This window comes from Podarcis filfolensis (genome assembly GCF_964270895.1).
Source record: "Podarcis filfolensis genome assembly, chromosome: 2".
In the NCBI taxonomy this organism is placed as follows: Eukaryota; Metazoa; Chordata; class Lepidosauria; order Squamata; family Lacertidae; genus Podarcis; species Podarcis filfolensis.
Genome location: NC_139605.1, coordinates 51,311,977 through 51,330,383, shown reverse-complemented (window position 1 = coordinate 51,330,383; position 18,407 = coordinate 51,311,977). Strand labels below are relative to the sequence as shown.

The 18,407-nt window shown below is 46.2% G+C and overlaps 1 protein-coding gene across 2 annotated transcripts; it reads left to right on the top strand.

The window, feature by feature from the left end:
* Positions 1-12,271, top strand: GPR62 (G protein-coupled receptor 62). 2 transcript variants are annotated; one of them, XM_083603505.1, is made up of 3 exons: positions 1-882; positions 1,769-2,492; positions 10,760-12,271. In XM_083603505.1, exon 3 carries the CDS (start codon positions 10,862-10,864, stop codon positions 12,095-12,097), a length of 1,236 nt encoding a protein of 411 aa, XP_083459631.1. In that variant the 5' UTR covers positions 1-882; positions 1,769-2,492; positions 10,760-10,861; the 3' UTR covers positions 12,098-12,271. The 2 variants fall into 2 exon arrangements, with proteins under 2 accessions (XP_083459631.1, XP_083459630.1); XM_083603504.1 differs by lacking the exons at positions 1-882; positions 1,769-2,492 and adding an exon at positions 9,041-9,181.
* Positions 12,272-18,407: the final 6,136 nt, after the last annotated feature.

Genomic DNA, 18,407 nt, shown 5'->3' with positions numbered 1-18,407 from the left:
ATCACTGGATGATTCTCAGCTGAATGCAGAAGCTGTTTGCAGGAATCTGAAGTGTTACGGAAATTCTCTCTTTAATGACTGAGCCGTGATGATGGTTTGTGTTGTTGCAGCTGTTGTGAGAGGAAGATCCATGTATGGACTCTTCTCAAACTCCTTGTCCCTATGGCCTTTGCTGTCCCTCTACCTGATCAGGGGGATCTAGTGAAAGGGTGTGCCAGGGATTCCTTACTCTTGCAAATAGAGCTCCACACTTCCACCACCACAAGGGAGACAGTAAAACATCTCCCTGTTTTTTTTTACGACAGTCCCCTCATGACAGCTGGCTATTAATCTATGAGCCAATCATGAGAATAATGTTGTCACATAGATCAAATGAAACAAAGAGCCATTGCTCATTTGCTATGGTAATTCATGGAAATGTACGCACATTTAACATTTGCCTGTCACCTGGCTCTGAGTCCGAGATAAAATATACATGACAAGCTATACATATTGTAAAATTGGCAAGTATTATTTTAAGTAGGCTGGGAAGAAATTAGGGGTGCTTGAGGATTTTGACTTCTTTGAATTTTGAAGTGAAGTGAAGTCCACTTGGACTAATGTGTGGATCAAAACCTAATTAACGTTCAGGCTTCACCATTCTCAGAATTTTGCAATACAGCTCTCTACTGAAAAGTAGAGGAACTGTGGAAGGAGTTGGGTATGTTTAGCCTGGTAAAGAGGACACTGAGAAGAGATATGAATGCCAAATATCTAAAGGGCTTTCACATGGAAGATGGTGCAGGCTTGTATTCACCTGCTCCAGAGGCTAGGAACCGAACCAATAGATTGAAATCACAAGAAAGGAGATTACGACTAAACACCAGGAAGAGCTTTCCGACAGTAAGAGCTGTTTGACAGTGGTATGGACTCCCTTGGAAGGTGGTGGACTCTCCTTCCTTGGAGGTTTTAAAGCAGAGGTTGGATGGTCATGTGTTTGGGATGCTTTGAGATTTCTGCATTGCAGAGGGTTGGACTAGAATCAGGGGTCAGCAAACTTTTTCAGCCGTGGGCTGGTCCACTGTCCCTCAGACCTTGTGGGGGGGCGGACAATATTTTGGAAAAAATATATGAATGAATTCCTATGCCCCACAAATAACCCAGAGATGCATTTTAAATAAAGGCACACATTCTACTCATGTAAAAACACCAGGCAGGCCCCACAAATAACCCAGAGATGCATTTTAAATAAAAGGACACATTCTACTCATGTAAAAACGCTCTGATTCCCGGACTGTTTGTGGGCCGGACTGAGAAGGTGATTGGGCCGGATCCGGCTCCCTGGGCCCTAGTTTGCCTGCCCATGGACTAGATAGCCCACTCTACAGTTATATGATTCTATGATTCAAAAAACATACTGAAACACATAAAAAACGGTATTTTAGGATAAAATACATTTATGAATGCTTACATACATTGAGATAAAGTGCAATCATAAACGTGTATTTTGTGGTGAAATTCATGTAGAAGTACTTAAATATTAATTTCCTTGCATGTTTAATTTTTTTAAAAAATCATATTAATATGGAAATAGGACAGGGTGAATGAACATGTGCAAAATCTACATCAATTGGAAAGAGACTGCTTCATCTTTTCCTAGTAAAAAAAACCCTGCGCTTGGTAACACAGGTCTCAGTGAACTAGCAGGGAGCTGTCTTTGCTCTGCTTTCACTGCAGGGGGAAAAAACCACACACACCTCTGCATCCTGCTTCTCTTTTTACCCCTTAGGTACGGCTTGTACAATCTGAATGGAATGGCCTGGCCCAATTATCCTCCTTGCAGAGCTGAAAATTCCAGAGGTTCAGCAGCCTCGGAACACCCATTTCCTACAACAGGGTGTCCTGGGTCACTCAAGCCTATGTATCTCTGTGGGGGGAGGTGCTTAGGACCCAGTAGAATTCTCTCTGAATGACAGACAGTGCTTTAAAAGGCCAGGCAATGCCCAGATGTGACAGCCTGTGCCATCCACAGCGAAACAGCAGTCACTACTGCAGCAGCAGCAGCAGCAGCCTCCCAGCCCCATTCCAGGTGCGGAGAATTCAACAGCAGCACCCCCTTCCTAGGGATTTTGTGCATCTCCTCTTCCTGGTCTTGGGCTACCTCCAGGGTGCAATAATTGCCTTGCTTAAGCTGTCTTCTCCCTGCAGCAGGAAAGGACTTTGATTCCACAAACAAAGCAGATCATTGTAAACAGGACAATAGTCCTTGTTCCCCCGTTCATGGAGCTGGTACGAAAGCCAGCGGAGCATCACCGGTTTGCTGTCTAGGAAAATGGACATCACAGCAGAGCATGGAAAACTGATAAGCCTGTCAGCTCCTGAGAAGGAGGGGTGAGATCTGAAGCCGCTACTCCTGCCCTTGCTGGGAAGTTATGAATAACTCACCGTCTGGAGGAGACAGAAGTCAGAGATGCTGCTGGCCAGTGAAGGACCATCAGCCTCACTCGACTTAGGTGAGTGACTTCTTTGTGGGTCCTTCTGGGGAGGATGTAGGTCTGAGACAGCATTGGGGCAAAGGCACATACCTCATCTGGTAAGGAGAAGTGCAATGGCAGATCATCTGCTCTGCATGCAGAAGGTCACCTGTTCAATTCCCAGTATCCCTGAAAGCCTGGAGAGCTGCTGCCAGTTAAAATTGAGCCAGTTGGACCAGAGGTCTGACTCGGTATATGGCAGTTTCCTATGTTCCTCAGCAATACAAGCCCCTTCCACTGAACGGGCTCCCTGGACCTTTTGAGGGAAACAGCTTCCTTCATCTTCTCCAGTTTCGTATCTGCAATGTATTGGGTGTGACATTCCAGAAGGGGCAGGGAAATTTAGAAATACCCTGGTAAGAAGGCACAAGCAAAGCCTTTGCTTGAAATGCTAGGTCAAAATTGGCTCACCTGCATTCAAGGAGAGAGAGCAGAAACTGAAATGAGCGCAAAGAAGAGCGGAAAAAAGAAGGTTGTGATAGAAAAGCTGCTCAAGGGGAGAAATGGAAAGAACTGCCTTATCTTGGTGAAAAGGAGTTTGCAGTCTAAAATGACAATTCAGTAGTTGATACAGCCGCGAGGAATAAAGGGTATAAATGATATATACTTGAATAAGCCCTATAAACTGCCAAGTGGTAGTAAAAGGAAGGTTTCTGATAGAAGCACCTTCCTGCTTTCAAAACTGGTGAAATCAATTATGGAGGTGATTTTTCAAGTTAGTTTGTTGGCTTGTTTAAGATTTTTTTGGATTTATACCTCCCCCCAACTTTCCTACATCCTTTCTGCAAAGCTGTTTCATCCCCCTTCCTTGCAACCTGTTTTACAATTTATTTTATTGTAGGTCACTATTTGCACTTGCTTGATCTTTGTGGATCACCCCATTGTCTTATCTTACGGACACCATGTGGGAGGTTGCTTCAGAAGCTTCCAGATTATAATGCAATATATGCAGACAATGAGGAGAACTCTGAGGACAGCCACCGAGAGTCTCCAAAGCAGTTGTTTTTCAGCTTAAACATTGGATCGTGCCCTCTTGAAGATTCAAGACCATTCCATTTCTCCACCCATCCAGTCCCCACAACAGCCAGTAACTATTCCGTTGTTACTGAACGTAGCACTCATTGGGTTGTTTTTGGGGTTCCCATCGTTAGAGTGTTTGCCCTAAAAATGTTTTTGTACTTTTGTTAGCCTTGGGGCCCTCTCAAGCCTCTTGGTGCTTCCCTCTTGTGTGTGTAGACGGTGCCATTTTGGCAACACAAGCAGCAGCGCTCAGAGCCTGAACATCAGAAATGGAGGGAACAGTTTTAAAATCAAACCTGAACATTGATCCCATTTCAGCTTATGTGGGCATGCCAAAGAACGCTCTAACACTTCAGCATTTGCCTCTTAAACATTTGAGTGAGAGCACTATCTGAAAGTGCACTGGTGGTCCCAAGCCACAGTTTAACCAACCCTGCTCTAAGGTCCCCTTCACACCTGCAGCTTAAGAACCACCCCCACATGATGCACTCTGGTGTCTTAGAAGAGCATGTTATGGGAATAATGCAAGTACATGGGTTGGAGCAATTGGGTGAGTCCCTCAATGTGTTTGCATTATTCACACATCTCCCCCTGCCCCCCTGCAGTTTGGGATTGCTTCATGCAGAAGTGGCTTCCAAACTGCTGGACTTGTAGCATTGTAAGAGACTCTAAAGGCCATCTAGTAAAGGGGTTTAAAGCATCAGAGACAAGTACACATAGAATGAGATACTGGAAGAATAGCCCTTGACCACCAGCTCCAAACACTTTTTCTGCTAGAGTCATTCATTTGACGGATGCTGTGGAGGTGGTCCTCAACAGAAGAGGAACAACTCACATCCGAGTGTCTCGTCAGCACTGAAATTTATACCACAGGAGAATATAGTCCTCAATAAACTTATCCCAAAGGCAGTAATCTGTGGGACAGGTTGCGGAGTTTGGGACTTGCCTTACCAATGAAACAATGTGAGACACTTGCATCAGGCCGTACAAATTCAAAAAATTGCCTTCTGACCTCCATCTTTCTGTATTGTTAGAAAGAGAAGGGTTGATAACAGCAACCAATGTGCTTTATATTGAACATATCTGCCCGAATGATTTGGTACAGGGGCTGTGTCCTTTCTGCAAGGGTGAATGTTGAGGGATGGCAGGCCTTGCAAGCCGCTCTCCTTTAGGGAGGGGGAAACTGCCCCTGCAACATCTGAGATGGTCTCAAGCCAATCCTGTCTCACAGATCACACTCTCCCACTCTGTGTGCTCTGTGCCAGGCACTGGCTGCTCTTGTGTTGTCACAGGATCATCAAGGGCCAGAGGCAGATTTACAAGTATGTGCAGAATTAGGGCCTAGTATGGCTGAGTAGCCCCAAAGTTACTAGTATACCTTGTTAACTGAGAGGGTACCTTCGAAATTTGACTTTGCTGAATTCCATACCCTCTGATGAAAATAGGGGCAGCCTATTCCATTATTATTATTATTATTATTATTATTATTATTATTATCATCATCATCATCATCATCATCATCATCATCATCCCGCCCATTTGACTGGGTTGCCCCAGCTACTCTGGGAAGCTACCAACATATATAAAAATATAATAAAACTTTAAACATTAAGAAACTTTCCTATACAGGGCTTCCTTCTAAAGAGGTCTTCTAAATGTTGTATAGTTAACTTATCCTCTTGGCTCAGGGGTTGCCTAACTCCATACCCTCCAACATTTCTCCAATGAAAATAGGGACGTCCTAAGGAAAAGCAATACATTCTGGGATCAAATCAGAAACAGGGACGGCTTCTGTAAATCCAGGACTGTCCCTGGAAAATAGGGACACTTGGAGGGTCTGGAATTCCAGTCTTTTAGTTGTGTTATTTCCATTTTTCATTTCTCCTACTTCTTGTTTCAAGCCAGGAAGCACTGGTCCATTAGGGCAACCAGCGCAGAATCCTACCAAGCGAAATGTCAAGCAATTTTTTTTAATAAGCCCCCCCCCGCCCCCCGCCCATCTCAAAGCCACAGCCTTTCCTATCCCATACATCCTTCCATCATAATTTAAAGAGGTTAGGGGAGAAATTTCCATCAATCTCCCATTCTCTGACCAACCAGTTACCTCCCTCCCAGCTTTGGGTTGAGCCAAGCATTTGTCACCACCACAGTTTAGTTTGTTTGTTAAACTAGGAGTTTGTCCAAGGCTGATTCTGAGCAAAGGACCAAGATGACGATGACGGCAGCATGGCTACAAAAGCATAAGCATAAGCTGCTGGCCTGCCTTGCGGAGAAGTTGCTGGGATGGTCTTGTCGCTGGGGTGAAGCCCAATATATCTAGAGCCCTCTTCAGCAAGTGTTGAGTTGCCCAGGCAACTCAATCTAAAGAGGAATCTTCCGCCACTGTTATTACTAGGCAGGGGAGAGAACTGTTTTGCTGGATCAGCAGACTATGCACCATTTCACACTAACCTTGCCTGTCTGGGAGAGAGGAAGAACGGTGTTTGGTCTCCTCCGGGCTCTGTGCATGTATGTGTGCGCATGGATAGACTGTGGCACTGGGCATGCCTGTGTATGAAAAAATACAGTTCTAGGTGTGCCAGAATACATACAGGTCAGTGGAGGGGGGTGGATGCATGTCACTAACAGAGTAAGCCAGTGTTCCTCTGTGTACATGTTGTTAAAGACTGTGCTGTGGCTATGTTTTTGTAAGATAAGAGTATGGTGGCCAGGAGAGTGTTAATGAAGCTAGAAGATGCCTTACTAGACCCAGCAAAATTGTGCAGTTGTATGTTTAGGGAGATTGGCTGAGTCCTCTCAAAAGCTTGCCTTCTGAATGGCTGGAAAGATCTGAAGAGGATGTGAATATAACACTATTGATCGATATGAAATTGATCAGGCAACATGGTCCTGTTTAATCCAAACATGTCTATTAGTTCTTTTCAAGACAAGGGAAATCCCAGGTTGACTTTTAAGTACTAATATTTTTAGTTAAAAACAGCAGTGGAGCTAGGGAGGGATCCACCCCAGCCCACCCACCACCCAGTGTGATTTTCCCCAGTCAAAATCGCTTCTCTCTAATAGAAAGAAGCATATGGTGTGTGACTCCACAATTTTTAATTGAATGCAAACGTTCAGGACAAATTCATGGAGGATAAGGTTATAGAGGGCTGCATTCTGCATCTGCTGTTGGGGAGTGTATGCCTCTGAATACCAATTGCTAGGGATCACAAGTGTAGAGAATGCTGTTGCACTGAGATCCTGCTTGTGAGCTTCTCATAGGCATCTGATTGGTCACTGTGATAACAAGATCCTGGACTAGATGGACCTTTGGCCTGGCTGAGCAGAGCTCCTCATATGTCCTTAGGTGGAGCCCAAATCAAGAACTGGGACCTGAACAAAATGTCATCATCGCTTATTAAGCCTCGGGCCATCCCAAACCATCTTTCCATGCCACAGGGAAGATGTTCCTTAGAAGTGTCCTAGCAACATTTCTGTCTTAATGTTTTGCCATGCTTTCAGGCATGGTGTCCCACGGTGTCCCATTACTTTGCACTGGGGACAAAGAAAGAGCCTGCATTAGTATAGCCCTGCACCACAAAATAATCTTTGGGTCATCCCGTATCAATCATATAACCATAGGTCTGGGAGACTCACCTCCACACAAACAGAGGGTGAGAGAAATCGATGGGGCCATCTGTAAAGGCAGTGGTGGACTTTGGGCTCTTAAATTTCAGTGGTGCCCTGTGCAGTGCTAAAATTTGCTGCTCCCTTGCCTCTCGTGCTCCATTTTACAGCATTGTTTCCCTGCAGCACGCGCCCAGTACAACTGCACTGATGGCTCTACCCTAAATCCACCTCTGCTAATGGCTAAAGCTTTCATTGTTATTGTTTACTTCAGCAGACTTGACATCTAATTTATACGTTACCAGAACAGTTGGAGCTTCCTTCCTCACGGGTGGAATTATCCATGCTGCTCTGGTAATGTGGGTCAGGTGAATAATGATACAGTTCTTTCCTCTACCAGCATTGATCTGCTCCTGGGGATCGACAATGCTGGCTTGGAAAGAAAGCATGTCATTTCCCCAAACTGTCCTTGCTTCCTTATTCCAGATGATTCGAGAGTGGCATGGAATTCAGCATGCAAAAGCAGGGCTGGCCTGACCCATTTTGCTGCCTGAAAAATGTCCAGATGGCGCCCCCTCACATTCCATATACAAAAGCAAACCAGGCTGGTGATTGAATCTGACTTTAGCACTGGTGATGGGACAGTGTCTTCCACTGCACCTGAGGGCAGCAGAAAACTTAGGGGTGCAGGGTATGTGTCACACACCACTCTCTCCTCCAAGCTCTGCCACCTGAGGCGACTGCCTCACTCTGCTTAATGGTAGGGCTGGACTTGTGTGGAAGGCGCTCCCATGCTCCCCTAGAACTGGCCTAATCTTGAATGCTAACACTGTGTTTAGCCCTCAGCTTGGATTTCAAACATGGTACCTCATCACAGGGCGGTGGGGGAGGGGACTGAATGAGAGAATATCTGTAAAAGGATTACACCCTCCTCAAAAAGTGAGGGAAACAATAGAAGGGAGCACCAATGCAGGGAGATTGACCTGACTTTCAGAGGTTTAGCTTGGCATCAGCAAAGTAGCCTAGTATAAATGAGGTTAAACTATAAAATCATTGCAAGCCTCTTCCTTAATGAGGTAGACACAGCAACTTTCAATATGTTGTTTCTTATGCTAGTTTGATAGGTTTTTTTTTGTTGTTGTTTGTTTTTGGGGGGTTTTTTTGCTGACTTTACTGGATTAAAGTGTGGTCACTTCCAGGATTAGCTAATCTAGAGGTGGGAATGAAGCCTCTCTCATTTTCTTATTGATGGTGGATAGTGTGGGGTGCCTGGTGAATACCCCTACTGGAGACTGAAAAGGGAATATACAAGGATGAAGTCTAAAGCTTGTTTCTAAAAAACTACTGGAATGAGGTATACATACAGAGAGAGACACACACACACTATTCAGAGTAACAGCACTGACAGTTTTGATTGAAAATGATTCTAGGTTGAGATAAGCCATCCTCAAATTTCTTAAGAGGGCACACACACACAGTGGCGTAGCGCGGGGGGTGCAGGGGGGGCCGGCCGCACCGGGCGCAACATCTGGGGATTAGGGTTAGGGGCGCAAATCCACGGGTTAGGGGGCGCAAATCCACGGGTTAGGGGGCGCAAATTACTTGCCTTGCCCCGGGTGCTGACAACCCACGCTATGCCACTGCACACACACACACTGCTTATTCTACCAGAAAGTGCCAGAGTCCAGGAAAATAGAGCTCATAGCAACCAATGAGGAACTTATTCCACCTACTAAGATGATGTCACTGTGTGCAGAAGAACCACCACTGCCTGTTCCCAAGAATGACCCTGATAAGGTGTCTCCTGGGAGCATTTCCTTTCTTTCCTGAGGGGGAAATCAGCCCAAGGTGATTTAATACCTCCCGGATCAATTTCTGCTCCTGTGTAAGCAGTGATTTCATAATGCAGGCTTATTAGGTTTCATTTTCTTTGCCCTGCATATAAAGGGGCTGGTCTTGCCCCTGTGGAAGTCAATGGCAAACTCTTCCTGACGTCACATTCTCAGAATAAGGGGCTCTTGACTGGACCAAAATGTGAAGGGGTAGGAATTTTTTATTGGCTCTGTTAGATTAGCTGCAGGATCCAGTAGTTATCTGTATTCAGTTGAGGAAGGTTTTCCCAGGTTGCCATGTCTCTTCAGGTTCTTGGGATCTCACCTGAGGAGATTCCACCCTCCACTTCAAAAATCTGCTAGCCTGTTAATCTGAAATTTGATTTCTGGATACACTTTTGGGTTTTGTTGGGTTTTGTCAACTGCAAGAAGAAAATTTCTCAAGTAAACAAAATTAGAAATATATTGAGACTGTGGCCTTGTCATGACCCTTCCTGTGCCAGCCCAAATAAATGTTTGCAGGAAAAAAGTTAGAAGCTAGCTCAGCCACCTGAATACCACCTTGCATCTTATTTACTGATGCCTCTCAAGGCCTTAACCTAGGGCTCATCAGAGAATGTGGTTATAATTGTGCTGCCATATTTTGAAAGTACCACACATACCAACCAGAACAAGAACTTCCTGATGGTGCCAACTGTTCAACCGTGAAACAGACAGTCTCAGAAGATAGTGAGCTCTCCTTTATTAGAGGTTTGTAAGCTCAGGCCACATATGTTGCAGGAGGGGACTTCCTACTTTGGCTGAAGGTTGAAGTAGGCAGTAGTGTCCCATGAGCTGGGGTAAGGTGAAACCTCAGAGCTGCACTCCTGACATCAGCATCACTGCCACTCAGAGGCATAGCATGGGCGGGGCTGGGGGAGCTGCTGCCATGGGCATATTTTTTTCAGGGGGCACAAGCAGGTGCCCCCATGACAGGCCCCCTTATCAAGGCCAGAGCTGCAGGGAAGGAAGCCACACCCGACCTGGGCCTTCAGGCCAGGGGTGGTGGCAGCACGTTTTGCTCATGGCCAATGAAGGGACACCCATTGGACCAGCCAAGAGGGGAAGGGGGGAGGGTGTTACTACTGCTGCCCCATCATGCCTCTCCTCTCCTCTGCTTAGCTCCTCATGAGACGTCCCAGCACTGACATGCCAGAGCTACCCTCTCGGATCAGGCCTGACCCATGGCAGGAGAGGAAAGGCAGCAGCAGCAGCATCACTATGTTTTTCCTCTGCTGGGCTCCAGTGTGTGAGGGAGCTTCACTGCAGCCCAGCACCACCAGATTGTCCAGTCCACCAGCAAACTATGCTACACCACTGAGGAGCAACTGCAGTCACCTCAATTACCTTTTAACAGGATGGATAAAGTCACAGTTGATTATTATAGCAATGAGCACTCCAGAGCTCCAATAATGGGGGGGGGGTTAGGGGGCCCTTAACAACATCTGCATGCCCAACACCATCTACCCAAAATTATGCCCCCTATAGTCTTCCAAAACAGCAACTGACGGGGCTTCCCCCTCTGACCTCCTAGAATTTAAACCACTGGAACACCCTCACCTAGTTCATTGTGTGTCCTACTGAATTGTGTCTCATCCCTATCCCATTACAGTCAATGTGTTCATTCTGTGTTCCAGTATTGCATGTGCAATGGTTGGTTCCCTCAAGCTACTTTGTCTCCCATTCGATTCTGGCAGCACATTCTGTTCCAGTCATTCCTATGTCACCAAGATTTGTTGTTCTCCACAGGGATCAAGAACTACCAGGAAGGAAGATGGTGGCAGTGACATATACTCTGAACATCCACTGGTACTTCTTGCTGCTAAAACACAGGTCACTTTGAACTAGACCATGGGGACATTGGTAAACAAAACTAGGATCAACTCTACCCAGGGTTTCGATGCCTTCTCTTCACTTGGAGTGTCCCAGTTTCAGGAGGCCATTGGCATTTTCTTCATGGTCATGCTGAGTGTCATTGCTTTGGTTGCCAACACAGCTGTCATGGTAGTCATCCTCAAGACGCCTTTGCTGAGGAAGTTCATCTTTGTCTGCCACCTCTGCCTAGTAGATCTGCTGTCTGCCATTTTTGTCATGCCACTGGGGATCATATCCAGCTCCACCTGCTTCAACAGGGTATTGTACAGTATCGCCGAATGCCAGACTCTGATCTTCCTGAATGTTTGTTTCATCAGTGCCTCCATCTTCACCATCTCAGTCATCAGCATCGAGCGCTACTACTACATTGTCCACCCCATGAGGTATGAAGTCAAGATGACCACCGGGCTCGCAGTTACCGTTGTGGCTTTCATCTGGGTTAAGTCCATCCTCGTAGCTGCTTTGGCACTCGTGGGTTGGCCCCAAGTCGACGGGGCCAGCAGTGCCAGCAAGTGTACTGTGTACTGGAGCCCAGGTGCCCACAAGAAGATCTTTGTGATCATCTTCAGCACTCTCTGCTTCATATTGCCCACCTTAATCATCTTTGCGGTCTATGGCAGCATCTACAAAGTGGCCCGGATCGCATCCTTGCAGCATGCTCCTGTCCCATCCTGGACTGCCACACCCAGACCAAGATCAGACTCCATTCACAGCCAAGTCACTATAATCACAACCAGGAATGCACCTCCCAGGCTGTCACCAGAACGCTTGTTTGGCGGGAATAAAGCTGCCCTCACCTTGGTCCTGATTGTAGGTCAGTTCCTCTGCTGCTGGCTTCCATTCTTCTCCTTCCACCTCCACTGCTCCATCAACTCTGCCTTGACCATCCCCAGTTATGGTGAAATTATTGTGACCTGGCTTGCCTATTCCTCCTTTGCTATCAACCCTTTTTTCTATGGGCTGCTGAACCGTCAAATCAGGGAAGAGCTGTCCAAGCTGGGGCGACACTGCCTCAGCAAGCCCCTGAGCCAAGAGCTGTGCATCTCCAGTCCAGAAGGGTCCATCCATGAGAATTTCCTCCAGTTCCTGCAGAGGACCAGTTGCACAACAGAGACCCGTTCTACGTACGTGAATTCCAGCCCTAGGAACACTTTGGACCAGACTACAATGGGGTTCCGGATCCCAGGACAGATCCCAGAAGAAACCAACTGACAAAAGACCAGTGCTTTCAAGTCACTTCAGCCATCTCTTTCCACCTGCCTTTTAAGTTAAGAGGGGAAGAACAGAAGGTTCAGTGCGCTGAAAGACCTGACCAAGCCTCCTTTAGGGAGGAATCTGAAATTGAACAATTGATTTTCTCTCTGAGAATAAATGTGATTAAACGGGTTGTTTGCTCATGGTTGCAACTGGTGGGATCAGAGCCAGGTGTACCATTAGGCTACTGTTGGCATCCACCTGGGGGAAGGGGGGGCACTGTGAAGGAGAGCACTCTCAACTATATTTGCAGACAGTAAGAGATAATATTGGAAGTGGAGGCCTTTCCACACTACCCCTCTCTAAAAGTGCTTGTTGGTGCAAGTGTTAAAATACTGGCTGCTATTTCTCCCCAACCATTGGGAAAGGGCAGGTTTAGTTTTGTCATGGATAGATAGTGAAGGCAGTGGTAATTTATTTATTTTTTAAAATGTGAACTCCCGTGCTGGAGAGCATTCCTGCACAACCTCCAAAAGTAATTGGAAATGGTGAGGCGCTTTTAAACCCTCCAAAATGGCATGGATAGGGAAGGAGGGATGTGGCATTTATCCTACACCACTGACACTAGAGCAGTTTGTTTGCGCTATGGCTGATGGGAGTTGTAGTCCTTATCAGCTGGAGGGCACCAATTAAGGAGAGCTGTAACAACCATGATCTGCACTGGATTCATAACTGCAGTGCTTTGGTTGAGGAGAAGAAACAGCATTTCCCCAACAACTCAGCGCTGTGGCATGGAAGCAGGGAACACAACTGCTAGGTGGGGAAATGTTCACTGCATCACACTCAACAAATGGACAACCACTGTATATGCCCTAGGCAAGAATAACTCTAGAATTCTGGGCACTGTAGTTTGTTAATAGTTACTGGGAATTGTAACTGTGTGAATCATGAACTACAGTGCCCAGAATTCTTGGGGGGGGGATGAATGTGCTTTGAATGTGATTTAAAGGTATAGTGTATGTGCAGCTGTAGATACAGGGGGCAGAATCCATTGCATTTGCAAACAGATGCTTGAAAGGTTTGTGCATTAAGATGGCTCTTAGGACAGTTTTCTGCTGTTTTGCCATAAAATTATTCAAACTCAGATAATATAATCCAAGCCTTCAAAGCCACTTGCTCCTGACTTTGTTTTGTGGTATAGGCAGAATGCGCCAGTTGCCAATTAATCTTGGTCTTCCTAAAAAATGGCAGGGGGGTTGAGAAAAGTCTGTAGACCCTTCATTTTTTATTATTATTATTCAAGAGTAGAACAGCTATCAATCCCCCGGGGAACTTTAGAAAGTGAAGCTCTGTGAGGGAAATAGGGCCTCCCAAGAATTACCAGCATCCTTAGCAAACCACAATTCCCAGGATCCTTTGGGGGAAGCCATGATTGTTAAAGTGGTATAATAGTGCTTTAAATGTATGATGTGGAAATGACTGTCCATAGTGTAGCAACACCAAGTACAGATTTTTCTCTGCTTTAGGGTTAGGCATTTTCAAAAAGAGGCACCCACCAGTGTTCTTAGTGTTGAGTGAGTGATTGGTGCTCACAGAATTTCTCTGAAGAAGCATTTTTCAGTTTCCATGCTCACATGTTTCCTGGGTTGGTCAGAGATAGGACCATTAAGGAAAGAAACGGAGGCGAACCTACACTGTAGGCCTTGTTCTCCCAATGAGGCCAAGTGAGAGTCAATTCATTCCAGCTGAGCAGAGCCATTGGTTCTGTGTAGCTGAATCCCTTGGTGACCTTGAAGAAAGTTCCAGTGAAGCAAACACTTAAAGCAGGGGTGGCTGAGCGAGACAGCGCAGTACCTGCCTGCCTAGAGGCACTTCTAGCAAGCCAGCCTTAATCTAAAGTGAAAGCCTCCTCTTGATTGGCTCCATGTGACAAATTCGGTCTGTCACAGTAAGATGCCAAAGAGTTGTTTGTGTCAGGGCATGACTTAGTCCTTAACTCATCAGTAGAGAGGCACTCCATTTGTTCCAGGGGCATGCTCATGGGGTGCTGTTTATACAAATAACAGGAGGTGGAGGTGGTGGTGGTGATGTGGTTTAGCTGGCTTGGGCTGACTTTCTCACCAGCAGTGAGTTTTGGGTTACGTATCAAGGCTACAAACTTAGGCGCACAACCTCTCTCAGAGGAAGCTTCAGGTAGGACATGCTTTTGAGGAAACTTGCACAGTCCTGGGCTTGTGGGCTGATGGTTCTGGTAACAAGGATTATGAATATGACATGCCTTCAACCTCCCAAAAAAGGAAGCATTTGTGGAAGGAAGGAAGGAAGGAAGGAAGGAAGGAAGGAAGGAAGGAAGGAAGGAAGGAAGGAAGGCTAAGTCCTAATGATGCTGAACCTGTGGCCCTCCGGACACTGTTGACTCTATAGCAGCCATCACCGCTGACCATTGGCCATGCTGGCTGAGCTTCTGGGAGCTGGAGTTCCCCAACAAATGAAGGGTTAAAGGGTCCCCATCCCTGCCATAGTTACTATCCACACTTATATTAACTAACTTTTGTTCTTGGAAGCAAAATTTCAGGTTATTTCTGGTTTTGCATCGTATGTTTGATTAAGGAGCCCAGTTGCCTTTGATCCAACAAGGGAGCTCTATGTGCCAAAGCAGGCATCTGAACATGATGCAGATGCAGATCAGAAATGCATATAAATGTACACCTCCATCCACATCATGGCGCTCATCCATATCCCACCAGCCTGTTTTGGTGCATGCATCCCCACTGAGGACCACCAGCAGTTGTGAGCTACGTTGCCTGAGCCTGGAGCTGGATGCATGCCAACGCTCCTGCTTGATGGTTCCACCTGGTAGCTGATCATTTCTAAAGGGAGATGGCAGAATTAAATCTGGGATCATATGCATGCAAGGCAAGTACCTATGAGCTGTGGTTGTTTTCTTTCTGAGTTTTTGGAGCCCTGCTTCAGTTTCAGCTGCAGGGTGGGGAAAACAGTCGTCCATGGCTGGAGAGACAGGGCTGTGGCTGAATTTGAGAAAGGATCTCCACAAGCTCTCAGGAGACTACAAAGGGGTGTGAGTGGGCATACTAATAACATTAGTGAAAGAAGGTTACCTACTTAGGTTCTTCAGCATTAGGACACACATGATTTTTCTCCCGTCCCCCGTCTCCCGTCGAGTCGAGGGAAGATGGGCAGCTAGAAAACAGGCCCAACTTTCCCTTGCAAGACTGCTTTGGGCCCATCTCATGCTGAAGTCCCTTCTCTCAGGGGATGAAAAAGAAAACCCACTGATGTGTGCAGGGATGGGGTGCTTGGTAGAGCTGTTTCCTTGTTTCACCAGGGTGCTGTTTCTCTCCCCATACCCTTATCTAGATACAGTGGAACCTTGGTTCTCAAACGGCTTAGTTGATGAACAAATCGGCTCCCGAACGCCAAAAACCTGGTCTTTGAATTTTTATTGGAAGCCAAATGTCTGATGCGGCTGTTGACTATTGTTTCCAGGGCACCTGCGCCAATTGGTTTTCTAACGTTTCAGGAGTCGAACAGACTTCTGGAATGGATTAAATTCGAGAACCCAGGTTCCACTGTACAGACATCAGGGTGGAATTCTCAGTGAGGATGTGCATGTTGCCTCTTGACTAGGCTGGCTGAGACCCTGCTGTGAGGAGAAAGGAGGCCCAACCACAGGGTAGCTGCTGTGCTCTGTTCACTGCTTATTTGCTAAAACCAGAGCATAGAATGCAATCCTTTGTGGGGTGGGTGGGAGCAAACTCTCTCTTCCTTGCAGCTTCATAGCATGACTTCGGTCAAACCGGCTGCACATTCCCCCCCCCCCCCGAATCGTGTTTTTTCTTCTGCCTGGGATGGATGGATGTGGACTAGTATGGAGAGGCAGGGAACCAAAGCAGGTTACAACTGCAGGCAAATGAATGGTATAGCCCAAATCTCCTTTAGGAACGGTTATGTGGTTATGTCAGTAGGGCCCATGTTCAAGAAACATTAAAGTGATCGACTCCCATCATTTTTAATGCCTCCCTAGGATACTTTCCACTATATGCAACATGTCATAACTATGGGGGGGGGCGGAGCTAGCAGGCCCCTTAATTAGGTCCACAAACTCCTTCTCCCCATTTCAGTCAAAGAATGCCCTCAAATCCATATAGAAACACTTGCTAATGGGGGCAACTTCCTGTAAATTCAAACATGGCATGTAGAAGAAGTCTATGTAGGGAAAATGGTTGAAGATGCTGTGACTTTGCTCAGGGGTGGACTATGTTACTACACTGCAGTGCACCTACCAACCAACCCACCTCACTTTGCTTCCTTATGGAGATTTTCTCTGAATGTTGGTTTTTAAAAAATGGAAATCTGATTTCTGTAATTTGTTGGATCCAGCAAGCAAAAAAATAAATAAATCCAAAGCAAAACTCCAACTGTTGTAAAAAAAAAAACAAAGCATTAAATGGCTGGTGGTGGGTGATTTTTCAATGACACTTTACCTCACTCTCTTGTCTTACTTACATGATTTGGGGACATGTACCCACATAGAAAGCCCTCTCCGGCACAGTTGAATCACTGTAACTCCACTGCTTCCATTAGTATTTGATTAAGGAGAGATTAGGCTAACAAAGCATGGCTTATCTTTGGACAGCTAAATCCGTCCAAAGTCAGATCTGTGCAGTGACTGAAAAAAAATAAAGCAAGCTACAGTAGTTTATGGTTCTTTCATTTAAAGCAGGCATGGGGCCCTCCAGATGTTGCTGGATTACAATTCCCATCAGCCCCGACCATTGATCATGCTGGCTGGGGGTGATGGGAGACAGAGTCCAACAACATGGGGTGGCCCCAGGACTTCCACTCCTGTTTTAAAGCTCCTTCACTGGGAATGACACAGCCTCCCAGCCAGAGAGAGGAGGAGGACGATCCAGTGAGTGACAGCTAGCAGAAACTCCCAGCAGAATATCAGAGCGCGCAAAGTTCTCCTATGTGTGAACTGCCAGAGCCCCATTGCAAAGAACATGGTGTCATCCTTGTCAAAATGCTGTCTCATATTATGAGTACCCAAACAAAATATGTATTTGTGGAAACAGTAAAGCTAGATTAAAAGTGGGGTCAGGAAGGGAGAATATAGAACAGTATTTTGATGGGGGTGTCCAGTGGCGTAGCGTGGGGGGTGCAGGGATGGGCCGGCCACACCGGGCGCAACATCTGGGGGTTAGGGTTAGGGGGCGCAAATCCACGGGTTAGGGGGCGCAAATCCACGGGTTAGGGGGCACAAATTACTTGCCTTGCCCCGGGTGCTGACAACCCATGCTACGCCACTGGGGGTGTCATGTGGACACTGAGGAAAAAATTGCCTACATGAGGTGCACTGAGTCCACCATTGACTGTCATGTGCAAGAGCCCTGGGAGCCCAAATTCACTAACCAGGAGCCTTCCAATACACAGGCCCACCTTTCACTCATTTGTCATAATCATGGATATTCTGCCAATCTAGTTTCCTTCACAGGATCTATATTTTAACAATATTCTCTTCATTTCCCCTCTAACAGTCACCTTTGAATCAGAAGGTGTGCATTGTATTATAATTGCAGTCCTTTGTAGAGATACAATTTCACCCATCAAGCTAACAAGGTTGCACTGAGTATAATAAGCCCCATATTCATAACCTTGGTCCTGTTTTGACACACGCCCAAGAAAGGGATTGTCTATTTATCCACTACTAGCAGCCTATGTAGCAAGACACTTAATAATACAACAGCTGAAGAGAACATGGCCTTCAGAGGTGCCCTCTCACTTTACTTTATTATATCATTTCTTGAGCCACAGAAATTCACTTGTCCATCAGTTCTATGGAGCAATATCTTGTAAAATTCTCATGCCAAAGTTTTTGTGGCTTTTTTTTTTTTTTACTGCAATAGCCTACTGTCTTTTAGGAGTCCTGAAAGACACCTTTGGCCAGTTTATTGTCCCACTACAGACAGCATATTGTATGGAAGTAAGTTGTACTAATTTCAGATCCATTCAGATCCTGAGTGGATATACTACAGTAGTACCTCGGGTTAAGTACTTAATTTGTTCCGGAGGTCCGTTCTTAACCTGAAACTGTTCTTAACCTGAAGCACCACTTTAGCTAATGGGGCCTCCTGCTGCTGCCGCGCCGCCAGAGCCCGATTTCTGTTCTTATCCTGAAGCAAAGTTCTTAACCCGAGGTACTATTTCTGGGTTAGCGGAGTCTGTAACCTGAAGTGTATGTAACCTGAAGCGTATGTAACCCGAGGTACCACTGTAGTCACATGGGGATGCACAGGTCCCACACTTG

Coding starts and splice junctions, on each gene's coding strand:
- GPR62 (XM_083603505.1), top strand. CDS start 10,862: ATGGGGACATTGGTAAACAAAACTAGGATCAACTCTACCCAGGGTTTC.